The 14,230-nt window shown below is 46.2% G+C and overlaps 2 protein-coding genes across 2 annotated transcripts; one reads left to right on the top strand and one right to left on the bottom strand.

The window, feature by feature from the left end:
- Positions 1 to 2,757, top strand: LOC122619577 (protein sister of odd and bowel). The gene is made up of 2 exons (XM_043796600.1): positions 1 to 1,957; positions 2,089 to 2,757. The coding sequence occupies exons 1-2, from the start codon at positions 591 to 593 to the stop codon at positions 2,498 to 2,500; spliced, it is 1,779 nt and encodes a 592-aa protein (XP_043652535.1). The 5' UTR covers positions 1 to 590; the 3' UTR covers positions 2,501 to 2,757.
- A 1,507-nt stretch (positions 2,758 to 4,264) lies between these two features.
- Positions 4,265 to 4,773, bottom strand: LOC122626644. The gene has a single exon (XM_043806974.1). It carries the CDS (start codon positions 4,746 to 4,748, stop codon positions 4,497 to 4,499), a length of 252 nt encoding a protein of 83 aa, XP_043662909.1. The 5' UTR covers positions 4,749 to 4,773; the 3' UTR covers positions 4,265 to 4,496.
- Positions 4,774 to 14,230: the final 9,457 nt, after the last annotated feature.

The raw sequence follows: 14,230 nt of genomic DNA, 5'->3' as shown, positions 1-14,230 counted from the left end.
GGCTGATCGACGTCAAGGGAAGAAGAAGAACTGGCAGAATCAGAGAAAATAAACAATATTATATATACGTATATATATATACCTAGCTCAACACGTGTGTGGGTGTGCGTGTGTGTGTTACTGTGTGGCTTAAGACCGGAAGTTGGATTAAACGGAAGTTAACTAATAGTAAATGGAAATCATTTTAAAGATCACTGGTTCCCAAATTGTTCGCGTGTGCTAGCCAGCAGAACTACCATATTATTTCAGTTGAAAAAATCGAAAATAAACGAAAAAAGCCGAAAAAGCGTGCCTGCCAATTTGAGTTAACTTGGCTGGGACTGCACTTTGTTGTTTTGCGTTTTTGGCCAGACGTCAAATTCGATTTTTATGACTTTTGAAAGCGTGACTAAGACGTGATTTATGATGGCGTGTGGTTTTTAATATTCATGTGGACGCGCTCCGAACCTCTCAACCTGCGTAGGTGCGCCAAACAATAAAAAACACAAAACACACCACGGCAACCAGCAACAACAGCAACACAGCAACATCGCAGCCCCGAGGCTTTATCCCGATATCCAGCTGAGTGTGTGCGTGGATTCGACTTTTTTATGGAGGCAGTTAAGCATTTGAGTGCCGCTGCTGCTGCAGCAGCTGCAGCTGCAACTGGCAGCGATTTGCCGGCCAAGGCAGCAGCCTCGCCGGCAGCCACAAGCGATATTGCCGAGGCGCTTGGCGATCTCAAGGCGGGCGCAACAACAACAGCAGCAGCTTCAGCCAGCAGCGCAGCAACATCGAAGCACCACAGCAACAGCCACAGCAGCCACAAGCCAAGTGCCGCAGCAACACCCACAGCAGCGCACAAGAAAAGCGAGAGTTGCAACGGCAACGGTAACGGTAACGGCAACAAGTGCAACGCTGCCACATCGCCGCTCGGCAGTAAGACCAGCAACGCAGCCATGGCAGCTGCAACAGCAACGGCTGCTGCAGCAACCAACGATCTTGCAGCGGCTGCCGCGGTCGTTCTTTCGCTGCAAGGAACCATGGTCAGCAGCTTGCAACAGGCCGCCCTGCTGCCGGCCAATTCGGCGGCAGCAGCAGCCCTGAATCTCCAGGCCCTGGAATCCTATTTGGCGCTGCAGCGATTGACTGGGAAATCGGATGTGTTCCGCTTTTCCAACAGCAACAACAGCAGCAGCAACAGTAACAGCAACAGCAACAACGCCACCACCTGCAACAGCAGCAGCAGCGAAGCGGAGAACAATGCCTTGCCCTCGCTAATCGATATAGCCAACATAGAGCTCAAGTCGAGCTGCTCCTCCAGCTCCTCGGGGGAACCCCCTTTGGCGGCAGCCACAGCATCAGCTGCTGCCACATCCTCGCCCAGCAGCAACAGCAGCGCCTCCACCAGCACACCAGCCACCGCCAAGTGTCTGCCTCTGCCCTCGATTGGCACCGTTAGTGCTGCTGCTGCAGTGGCGGCTGCTGCGGCTGCTGCAGCAGCTGCTGCAAACCAACAGGCGGCACTGGACTGCGCCACAGCCGCCGAACTGGCCGCAGAATGCGACTTACCCTTGCTGGATGGCGAGGATGCCCTGTCCTTCGAGGCGGGTGACCTGGACAGCAGCTATGGCAGCTTCATGTTCAATGCCTCGGCCTTCGGCCAGGCGGAAACGGACTCGGCTCTGCACTCGCTGCAGGCCACCATGTACCAGGACAAGATGAGTGTCATTTCGGGTGCGGCTGGCTGCGGTGTGGGGGCAGGTGCGGTGGGCGGGCTGGAGGAGGCGGGCAGCTCCGCGGCGGCAGCGGCTGCCCAGCGGTCCAAGAAGCAGTTCATCTGCAAGTTCTGCAACCGGCAGTTCACCAAGTCCTACAATCTGCTCATCCACGAAAGAACGCACACGGACGAGAGGCCCTACTCCTGCGACATCTGCGGCAAGGCCTTCAGGAGGCAGGATCATCTGAGGGATCATAGGTAGGTTCTACATTATCTTACACATAGCAGTTAAGCCATTTCATTGTAGAATAGGAAATGGAGTTTGTTTTGAGAGATAGTAGAATCCCAATATTTCATTTAGACTTCCAAATCATTCTTGCAATCCGCAGATACATCCACTCCAAGGAGAAGCCCTTCAAGTGCGCCGAGTGCGGCAAGGGATTCTGTCAGTCGCGCACGCTGGCTGTCCACAAGATCCTGCACATGGAGGAGTCGCCGCACAAGTGTCCCGTGTGCAACCGCTCCTTCAACCAGCGTTCCAATCTGAAGACCCACCTGCTCACCCACACCGACATCAAGCCGTACAACTGCGCCTCCTGCGGCAAGGTCTTCCGGCGCAACTGCGACTTGCGACGCCACAGCCTGACGCATAACCTGGCCGCCGGCGTGGGCGGTGTGGTGGGTGGCAACCTTAGTGATCTGTTTGGCTCCGGCTCCAGCTCCAGCTCGGAATTGGGCTTACCCACGGGCTCCTCCACCACTGCCGCATCCTCCAGAGATTTGGTGGCCGTCAGCGATTGATCCTCCTCAGCTGATTCCTCGCTCTTTGATACCCATACCCACTCAATAAAAGGAAATCTCAATTGCAGCTCTCATGAATACGAATCCCTCCATTTCGTAATCGTAATCTTAGTACGACTAAACAGCATTTAGTTTAGTGTAAGTTTAGTCTTAGTTAATTCGGTTTAAGCCTTGGATATTTGTGACGTAAGCTTAGCAGGAAAGTTTGACTTTGCGTAAATTAACTATAGAAATTAAGTTAAATTGTGGACTCTTAATTTACGATCGAATAAAAGACAATAGCTTAAAGGAAATCATGCACATGGCTTTTTATTGCTGAGTTGGACTTATGGATTCTTATCTTTAGTCTCGAAATTCAGAACATCAACGCTGCAATATTACATTTTAAATATTATAGGAATTTACAAGTTCAATTTGCGTTTTCAAAGAGGTATTATTCAGATCCATCACTTGAAAATTTCCAGAATTTTCTAAAACGTTTTTCTCACGCTTTCTGCCTTCTACCATTCTTCCGCTTCGATTCCACTCTTGTACTTACACTATTTACACACTTGTAGCGAACTAAAATCAAATATTTGTACCGATGTTTATCGCTGGAGTGCCAACAAGGGCAATTAATGTAGCATTAAGGTGCACACCTTCAAACACCACTTCCCAACAAGCCTTTGACAACAAACAAGATCGACAATAGTGTGGCTAAAACAAAGAGATACCCATATTTTCCCACCACTTCCTCCACCGGCTGCTCCACATTTCTAGTCAAATAATGTCGAACAAATTGTACAAGCCGTTGGACAAGTGGAGCAGGCGCTATCTCATCGATCGCAAGGACCACCCACAAGTGTATGATATATAGAGAGATATTGGGCCACCCCATTTGCCACACAGCAACATCCAGATAATTCCGGGCGTGTCCGCTGAAAGAGCTCGAAAGAGATTTTATAGCGAAAAGTGGGCTGTCCATTCCAGAACGAGGGTGGAGCTCCAGCACCAGCTCCACCACCAGCAACAGCAACAGCTCTTGCTCCAGCTGCAGACTGCCACAAAGTTTACAATTTTTATTATCGACTACAAAAAGATGCGGCCATAACGACACAAACACATACAGTGCAGTTCAAAAGCGAATGCCGACCGGGTTTCCTTCCTTTACCCCTTTACCCTAACCCTCTTATTCTCAACTCTGGCTCTGACTTCCCGAAAAGATCGCCGCGTTTGTCAATCGTTAAACGGATCAATGTAAAGCCGCCTGCAATGTTGTCTTTATGGGGTCCCCACTGTTGCTGTTGCATTTCCTGTGCTTCAGCTGCACCAAAACCAAACCAATTACAACGATCAAACAACAATTATGGATGAGTCCGAGTTCTGCGTCCCAGTTTGGGTCCCATTCTTGACCAGATCTCCGATGGCTGGTGGCTCTGTGCTGGTTTGTTTGCCGTGGCCAGGCGGCTCCTCTGCCCCATCCCCACTCCCCACTCCCCACTCCTCACTACCCACTCCTCCTCCCCGGGTGGTTAAACATTTTAAACACGACCTGCTTGCTGCTCTCTGCAAATATTTGCGCGGATATTGTTCTATTCAATGGAACAAGCGTGCAAGCGGCACTGAGAGAAATTCTTTTATAGAAGGGTTACACATTAGATATATTTAAAGCTACTTGAATAGTTGATTCAACTGCTCTAACTTTACATATTAAAATCCAAAGTGTATTATCAATATCTCTTACAAAGAATTCCTTTCATATTTCCAAGCAGTTTTGAATGAAACAATCATCAGTTTCGAGAGTTTATATTTTCCAGATGCTTTCACTTACTTTCAAAGTACAAAAAGGCTGGTGGTCTGTAATACTTATTCAACGAGTTTGGTGGCCACTTTTTCTCTGCGTGCACTGGCATCTCCCATTAGTCCAGGCTCTAAACAGCCTCCAAAGACTGAGAAACGCCGAGAATGGAGCGTCTCTGCGAATTGCCAGCAATTTCACACTTTATGCGCGACGGCTTCATTTCCACAGAGTGCCGCCCCTCCCCTCCCCACCCCTCGACTCCACCCTTGGGGAGTAGCCCAGAGCCCCAGGCCATGTCGTGGTATCCAGCTCATCCTCCGGCCAAGAGTGGGGCATTCTTCCCGAGCGGCGCGTGCGGGAAGAGCGGATGTTTGAACGCTTTCGAGGTTTACGAACGTCGCTCCAGCCGTTGAGCTCCAAACCCTTGGAGCTGTTGGACCGTATTGATGGGAAAATTATGAAATTCATTGTTTGTGTTTGACTAATAATTATGACAGCAAACGCATTGTCGTCATAAACGCGAGGGGACAGCCCCGAAAAGGGGGGGCGGCGGATGCGGAAGGGGCGGGAGCGCACTAAATTCGCTTTGAGGTTTCCGCACCGCCCCAGACAAAAAAAAAAAATAAATAAAAAAAAAAGAAATGAAAGAGGAAACAACTCTGACTAACTCTAATAAGCCCATCAACGGCAAACGACAACGCGGCAACATTCCACCTTCGATCTGCAACACTTACAGCAAAAACTACAACGAAACATTACACCGAACGAAATGCGGAGTAATAACTAAAGTACGAACTAAACAAACCAAAGTTTAAACCAAAGATTTTAAAAGATTTTGTGAGTATTTAGTAAATAAGCTTATGCCTTATATCATGTGCAGCATGTAATCCCAATCTTTCTGCAATTGATGTTACAATAACTAATACTTAGCACTTTCTTTCGGTGTACCAACAACAGCAACCAACAATGTTGTTGTCTAGTGTTCGAGGCGTGGCCGTTGGAAGATTCTTTGAAGTTGGCTATTGCTTTTGGTCAAGGTGTTGTTGTGTTGGGGCAATGGGGCGATGATGGGGATGGTGCCGATGTTGATGATGGCCAAGTTGAAAGGAAGGGCAACATTTTGGTGCGTTGTGAAATTTTGTTGCGTTTCCCGGAACCAACGCAAAAAAGCGGAACGTTCTCGTTGTCGTCGGTTGTTGGACTCCTTTGGTTTGGTTGTTCGGTTGTTTTGGTTGTTTGGTTGTTTGGCCATCGGCTGGCGGTATCGGTTGTTCATTTGCCCTGGCGTTGTCTTTTTCGGGGCGAATGTAAATGTCAGTGGGCTGTCGGCCGGGCTATTTGGTTATTTGGCCACTCTGCCATTTTGGCTCCGGCCAGTTAGTTTGTCGGCACCATTTGCTTTATGATTTGATGTATGTGGCTGTCCGTCCGGTCGTAACTACGCCAATAATTCTGACCAAGTCGCATCGGCACCTCAATGGGAACGAATCCGTGTTTGCTCAGTGCAGAAATACGCGCCAGCCACGCACTGAACTCAATTTTGCAACGTTTCTAATATAACACACAAACTATATGGTATAGGTATATGATTATTGGAAACTTTAATTTTGAAATTTAACAACCATATTGAAATAGTTTTCTTTTCTGTGTAGGAAAAGCTCATCTTACTCATTTTTTTCTTGCAGTTTGCCGAGGTGAAAGATGCGCCAGAACCGCAGGAAACGTAAATTTCTGGCGGCGTTCTTCTGCCTAATTAGGTGCCATCTCGTAAACGTTTTCGCATTTCAGTTGGGGCACTTTACGTGGTCTTTAGTAAGTTTTTTCTATCTCACACAAAGGTAGTTAAAGTACCTCAGCTTGGGTGCTAACTAAAACCTTTATAACTGTACTATAATAAACTAATTAGCCTATAAAATAAACTTTCTTTATAATGAACTAAAAAGTTTCCTATTTTGAAGCAGCCATTGAAGCGATTACTTTATTTCGTGAATTCCCCGAATTCCTTTCGTAAGCCTACCCCCAAATACCCCCACTACTTGCATCTATCCACAACCAAGTCACACACAGCTGTCTCCTAGACACCTCGTCTCCAGCCCCCCGCCCCCCTGCGTACACCCACCCACCCGAGGGGGCCCTTTGACGACCGACAAACGATCATAAAGGCAGGAAAACTAAATTTCTGGAACTGCAGTCGCCGCCGCATCTTTGTGCCAATGTCATAATACAGAAGAAGAAAAGCTGCCGAAAATCGTGCAAGTGAATAGAGAGACCTTGCTTATAAGGTCCGCCGTCCGCAGTTGTTGGGCCCTTGGAGCCCGGCGATAGGAGAAGTGGAGGGAGGGAGGGAGGTAGGAAGGGAGGGCCCAAACGGTGTCCCCAAGTGGTTATTAGATTTTATTGGACGGGACACTTTTGCCGACGGGAGTTGGGGGCCTTTCCACAGAGCTCCACGCTTCCACGGAGTTCTCTCACGTTGCGGCAGAGAACTGAAGCATGCATATGAAGTCCCACTCGTAGGGCGATACACCGGAAAAAACTTGTGTCATTAAGGACTTTGAAAATCAGTCACAATCACATTGAATAAGGTACACTCTATAAGTCTTATGTGATCACCAATAGAACTAAGTAGTTTTATGTTGTCTGATTCTTACTGAGATCATTTTCTGTGCCTTTTTTCCAGTGTATTCCCATATGCCAGAACGTATAACTCTTGCGCGATGGATGTCGGTTGTTGGATTTTATTGCAGGCAGGCGCAAATGCAAACAAATGCGACAAATGTCGAGTGTGCACACATATTTAGAGTTGTAATTGACAGTCGGACGAGTGCAGCGCGGTGGTCTCCTCTCTTTGGAGTCCGGCACCGGAGCTCCATGCTCCACGCTCCATGCTCCGCACTCTCCGTAATCCGTACTCCGTACTGCTGCCCGGCACTCCGTGCTCCCCGGCTGGCACTTCGTATTTGCCCACGGCTTGTTTGACAACTTGCCGGGCACGTAGCACGGAGCAGTCGCCGGATCGACTTGTGTACTACAACATCCACAAACGTCAAATAGTGACGGAAACACTGGACTGTACACTGAAAGAAATGGGCTTAATTTGCTCAGTTTTCGCCAAACTTAAGTTGAGTTCTAGGCAATTGCAAGAATGGAAACTAAAGCTGTCTTGGGTTACTAATGATGGGAAGGGTGTCTTTAATGCTGGAAAACTGAAAGAAATTTTAGTTGGAAATAATATAGAATTTTTCTAGAATAAGGATTACATTCTCTTAAATAATTCATATTAAAATAAGCTTTTAATTGACCACATTTCCGCCCAGTGCAGTGGAAACCCACCTCGATGAGAGCGAGAGAGCCAGTCAGATAGTGTTGGGGCTTATCTCCCCTCGCCGCTCCCCGCTCGCCGCCCACCGCCCACCGCCACCCCTCCGGAGCCACTGCAGCACCCCCTTCGCCACCCCTGGACAAACACTTTTAGGGGGGTTATATGACTTTTCGGAAACTGATAAGCTCCGCTGAGCTGCAAGCTAATTGAGTGACGACTACGAGTACGCGGTTAAATTAAAACGAATCATTTGCAAGCACACCCCTGAGATCCGAAAAGCCCCTTCTCACCCCTTCCCGCTACCCCGCCCCCTATAAACACACAGCCACCCCCACCTTTACTACTATTTTTTTTTTTTTACCACGACTACTTCGTCGGCAGTCGACGATGATTAGAACCAAAACAATCAAACAAAACACATCAAAGAGCCGGTGCCGTCAATTTGTCATTAACGTAATATACTGACAAGATTGCTTTGCACGGATATCGCGGACGTTAGTTGACTAAGTCCCATACCATACCATTCCATACTATACCATACCGTACTATATACCATACCCCTTGGTATTTGTGAACAAACACGGAGTTTAGCGTCCGTCAAGGTGTTGTAATACTGTTATGGTCGGCTATTTTGAGAGTCTCTATTAGTGGGGGCCAGTTGTAAATTTCCGTTTTTAGAGTGAAAAAAATGTGACATGTTTTCGTCGGGTTTTTAGGTAACGTGGCTGAGATCTCTTGTTTGTCCAAGGATTAGCGATTTGTGTGGGATTTTTCTAAGTCATGAGTGCTTCGAGTGGAACTGTAGTGGGGAAATGAATGTTTGGTGAGTGATTAATGCGTCATAAGTGCTGATTTCGACTGGGTGGTTTCCTATAGAAAGTATTTGAACAGTGAAAACACATCTTTTCGCTGCCACAAGCAACGTAAATCCATCTAGAACAATCACCGACCCATTGAACTGCGTACATTTAACTCCTTCACTTTTTCCTAAGCCGACAGTTGTGACATGATGGCGCTCACTTAATGGTTAATTAGGTTGAGTCCCTGTTCGACGATTGCGACACCTAATAACGAAGTAAGCTCCAGATGAATAGCTACATGGAAAGAGAAATATGATGAAGAGCCCGCGGCCACACTCCAATCCCCATTTCATTTCACCATCAGACCGGATAAAAATGAACTCTAAGCCGTTGCAGACGAGAGATAATCTGACGCAGAGATACATGTACACTCGCAGATACTTTATATATATAACTTTATATCCTAAGGTTGTTTACTGTGTAGAAAAGGGAGGGTTACTTTCCTTAAAACCCAACAGATGCAGCAGACAGGCGACCAGTCGACTCAATTATGGTTGCGTAAGCCGTTTTGCGTTCAAAGATCAACGAAGCATATAACCAAATAATATGTATATCCCGGATTCCGGACTCCGGACTCCGAATTCCGGTAACCCGCGGTAACCGTTTTCGGATCCCCTAGGGCTGCCGTTGACAGTTTAAAGTGCCCATCTCGAGTGGTCGGACACCTATATAAATTTCACGCCTATCAGCATTCCCTGTGCCCAACATGAAATGAAAGGGGACAAATTGCTTCCCCTCGTTGCAAGGGCTATATATCCTGTTCCTATTGTTGCATTCCGCTGTTGATTAGCTTAATAATTTGTACGCACTTCGCACCCCATTTCCACAATTTCCACGATTTCCCACTCTCCCGACGAAACGGGGGATGTTTAATGATCTGCCGATGGGCGTGGCATGGTGTAGATTACCAGCGAAACAGTTGCTACTAATGGATGGTTATGCTTAGAACCGGGGTGGATTGCTCATGGCTCGTCTATTCGGGATGTTTTTCTTCTCGGCCACCATGCTGCGATAATTGAATAAACATTGAGGCGGGCTGGAATGCTGGAAGTTTGGCAGGATTTTCATTCAGTTACCAGTTAAAGTGATACCCATCGCAGCTTTTATCTTCCATAGCCAACGGGGGCGTCGCAACCTGATTTCCATCATGACTCGGCGGGCAGTGCTTTGCATATCTGAAATCGAAATCTTGGCTGACTTTTGGGGGAGGTGACCTTTGAATAATGGAGACTTAGAGACTCTGCAGAGAATCTTTTGATCTAGATGGGATAATCGGGTCGTTACGAAGTTTCAATTTGTAAAGAGAATGTGGGCATTGTTTGGGGAACATGTTTTTAAATTTTACTAAAAACTTATTTTGAGCCCATCTAGAGTATAGTGATATATGCCAGTATAAGTCATCGTAATTAATTTGTCAGACTTCCATGGACGCCTAAGAGTGAAGAAGTGAAGCGTGAAATACTTTGTTCTCCAACTGGGACATCTCTTGCAGCCGAGCTTCTGATTCTGGGCCCGATTTCTCGATCACTCTCTGATTGATGATCCCAACACGCGACTTCTTTGTACCAATAAATTCCCAGCAAAATTCAGACAAAATTCCATGGCTCCACAGATAAGGTCACAAGCAGCAGAGACACCAAAAGAATCCGAAGCCAAATCCGATTCCGAATCTGAATCTGAATCCGAGTCCAAAGTGTGGAGAAGAGCGATCATCAATGGAGCGGGCAGAGCGGCTCTTCCGGTTGGTCATTGGGACATTGGGACATTTGACATTGACAGTTGCAGCCATTAATAAGCGTACAATAATTCTGTAGCCCTTTGTTTTGAGTGTAAACAAATTAGAAATCACACGGCCACAACAACAACAACAAAAAAAATTGACCACACTTGGCGTGTGTGTGAGCTGTGTTTACTTAACCACTGATAACAAAGTTGAAACAATAAACATTTTTCTCGCACAACAAAACACACAAATCCACTTAGCCACGCGCGTAGAAAGAAAGCCACCGATGAGAAGAAAGACCACCGGACCACCACCACCGGGCCCAAAAAGCAGAAACCAAAAATCAGAAGACAGTGGACAGAAGACAGTGGACAGAAGACAGCAGATCGACCCAACGCGAGAAAGAATCGAGAAGAATTCCACATGACCGTGTGGTGGTTGCGTTGGTGGTTCCACTGGCGTCACATAACCCATGCGAAACAGACGGCAATTTATTGATGAGTTTATTGCAACCACTTGAGTGGATCGGGAAGAATCCAAAGGGGGGGAGTAAGGGGTTAAGACTGCAGAATGATGCTCGATGATGTCTATGTCGTCGCATCGGCATCGGCATCATCATCATCAGTTGATTCTTTGTATTATTTCTTCGTTTTTTCGACTGCGGGGGGACACAATTTGTAAATTTCGTTTTATGACAACGCGCGCCACGTAAAATAAAACCATCTGCGGTGGCTTCGTGTGTCTCCGCTGACGAGCGTACCCTGCACTTGGAGAAAAGTCCACTTAAAACACCCAAATGGCTTGGGAATTAAATGAGAACTGGCTTTCAAGTTCTGAAGTAAATTGTATAGCTTAGGTCTAGTGTTTACTTATATATCTACGTAATATCTATTGATAAGACTAGGATGATGATAGATGTAGATAGAAGTTTTAATCGCAGTGCAATCCAAAGTTGAACCAAAGCCACGAGAAGATGGAAACAAAAATGCTAATTTCAAAAATTATGAGTTTCGTTCGCTTTTGGTCACACCTTAAAAATGTTAACTTGATTTCAGCCGAGCTGATCAGACCCGACTTGGGTGCCTTTGTGGTTGTTGTTGTTGCTTGTTGGGGTCTCGAATTATTTTGGTAAGATCTTGGCGTATACGGTAGGTCCAGCTCTAACTGTTATTTATCGTTAGACAAGACAAGCGGCAAGCTGCCCCTGTTTTTGAAACTCGTTTCCCTTGCCCCTTCAGAAAGTGAAACAAAGATGCCATATTTATATTGCATATTTATGGCACTACAGAGATATTTCTGTGACGACACTTGAATATACAAAAATTAGGAAGAGCAAAACAAGTCATTTTGGTCCAAGACCTCACAAAAACATGGTCAAAAATGGTCACAATAACAACTGTTTTATGCAGTTAATGATCTAAATTAACTATTTCTATTACTCTGTTATTAATTTAGAAAATAAAATTTTTTTCAATTTTTCAAATTTTTATAAGGGGTACCATCATCATTTTTTGCGAAAATGGCCAAAAAATTATATTTTTAAGCAGGGATACCATTAAAAAGGATTTTTCACGGCGAGTTCAACGAGATATGGCATTCCACATTTGGACAACTATTTCTATTGTTGTGATAAAAAATAAGAGCTTTTTAGGGGAAAAATGGATAAAAGTGAAAAATTCGATATTTTAGAAAAGTGTTTTTACTATAAATTGATCAAAAATTGCCACACAGCTAAAGGAACAACTGTTTTGTATGGCTTATGAAACAAATTAAATAACACTATCTTTCTTTTATTAACTTAAATTAAAAAGTTTGAGAATTAGCTGACTTAGATAGGATATATGTCTGTGTTGCAGTAGTATGTGTTTTATGGGAAGTCACTGGTAAAAAGATTGAAGTCAAACGAAATGGTATATTTGAAGGTTGTCGCGGTTAAAAGCTAAGAGTACTCAAGTTTACTCTACCTTAGAGGTACCCCTATGATCTACATCGATCCATCCATACGACTTATGTATGGAGCCCATTCAATCCTTCTGCGAATAGGCGGCGCTGAGTTGGTGAGTGAGTGTTAAAGGCAAATAATGTTTTAGTACTGCACAAGCGTTGTTCCGTGGCCCTTGGTTTTTTCTCTTCGTTGTTGTTGTTGTTGCTGTTTGGTCTTTTGCCGAAAATATGATTTAGCTAAATTATTACCTGGAGCACACCTTAAAGTAATACAAAGGCACCAGGCACCAGCCAACAGCCACCAGCCACCAGCGGCCGGCAACAACAATAAAGGAAACGCTTAATTCTGCATTGTCTTATTTATTTTGCCATTTTTATTTTTATTTTTGCCTCTTTCTGCGAGGGGTGCTGAACTGAAACCAAACTAAACCGAACCTAACCGAAAGATGCACCTTCAACCCAACCGAAACCAAAACCAAAGTTAAAGCCACAGCCTCAGCCAAAACCAAAACCGAAAAACGAGGAGCGGGGAGCGGGCCAAAATCGCGGGAGGAGGGAGTGGCCCCAGTGGAGCAGTCATCATCATAGTTTCGCTGGCTTTCTGGCTTTAAGCTCGTGGGTGGGTATCATACATTTGAGCAAAACGCCCCTCCATCTCCATCTCCAGCTGGAAAGAAAGAGATGGGGAGTCTGCTGGGGCCGCTTGCTGGGTCCGTTTTTTCCACATATTTTTCCGTTTATTTTTTTCGTTATTTTTTTTTGGTGAAGCAGGCAAAACGCATCACCATCACAATGTGCCATCAATAAGTGGTAACAGCGTGTGTTGTGGCCCCATACCTCGTCTTCAAGCAGCGAAGAAAGGGTATATCTAGGGTGTACGTGTAGATATACAACGGGGATAGTCACACAGCTAAATGAGCACTCTGCGTATAAGTAATTAAGAAGGTTAAAATATTTGATACTTAGGTATCGAACTAAGTACTCCACAAAGATGTAAGCTGCTCTTAGGTTTCAGCATTTGGTTTGATTTGATAGGGATATACATATGTACTTTGGGAACAACTTCAAAGGGTATTTGTGGACTCCATCACCTGCCAGCGAGTCCTAGTGCCACAGCTGTTGTTGTTAGTGGTGGCGCGTACCGAGATCTCAGTTCATTCGTGAGCGGAACGTCCATCAATGTGGCAATACTGCGGCTGTTGTTGCTGTTGCTGTTGCTGTTGCCGTTGCGACTCCGTCGACGACGACGATCATAACTTGAAGTTCAATCGCAATGCCGCGGGCCATTTGCCCAGCCTTAGTGCCAAAGCCAAAGCCCAAAAGCAGAAGAAGTCGCAGCTGAAACTCAACTCAAGTTGAGGCGGCCGCCGCCGAGGCCCAAAAGCTGAAAATCTGGCGAAGATGGGGCCACGAGGTACGAGAATCAATCGCCCACGTTTATGAATTGCTGCGGCGCCGAAAAAGAGGGGGCCAGCCAGGGGTTAAACGGGGTGGGGGGGAGTAGAAACGGGGCGCTGCAAACCACCGGCAACGTGCAACATTTTAGCTGTCCACTGGGCCACAAGCCACAAGCCTTGTGTTTTCGTGGCTGTTTCTGTGTGTGCCTTGCAACCACAAAACGTCGCCACTTGCGCCTCATAAAATCGACGAAAAAATAAGCGCACCACACAACTGAACAACTGAAGTCGCACAGAAAGAAGGAATGGAGCCAGGAAAATAAGGGCTAGGCACACGCGCCAGCAAAGACTTTTCCCTTTGCGGTTCGTGCACTGAGAGAAACAGTGTAGTCCCTGTTATACAGCTAATCAACTTCGAGGTTGAATGTTTCTGGGAAAAAGGATGTTACTAAGTTGGATGAGTTCATTTATATTGAATGGCTTTCCAACATGTTCCCCAGTTTCTCCCAGTGCTGCCTTTTTATTCTTTTCCTTATTTTCGGGTGGAGGAGCAGACTGCACCTCGTGCACCATGGGGTTAACCCAAAGCCAAAGCCACAGCCCAAGCCCAGCGCCACCTACGCTCGATCGCGATGATGCTCCACGGAGCATCCACATGGATGCCAGGCATGGAGATTGGGAATCACGGGATCTCGAGTGGTGGT

The sequence above is a fragment of the Drosophila teissieri genome, chromosome 2L (assembly GCF_016746235.2).
Source record: "Drosophila teissieri strain GT53w chromosome 2L, Prin_Dtei_1.1, whole genome shotgun sequence".
Classification (NCBI taxonomy): domain Eukaryota; kingdom Metazoa; phylum Arthropoda; class Insecta; order Diptera; family Drosophilidae; genus Drosophila; species Drosophila teissieri.
This window is presented reverse-complemented; position numbering and strand designations above follow the sequence as displayed.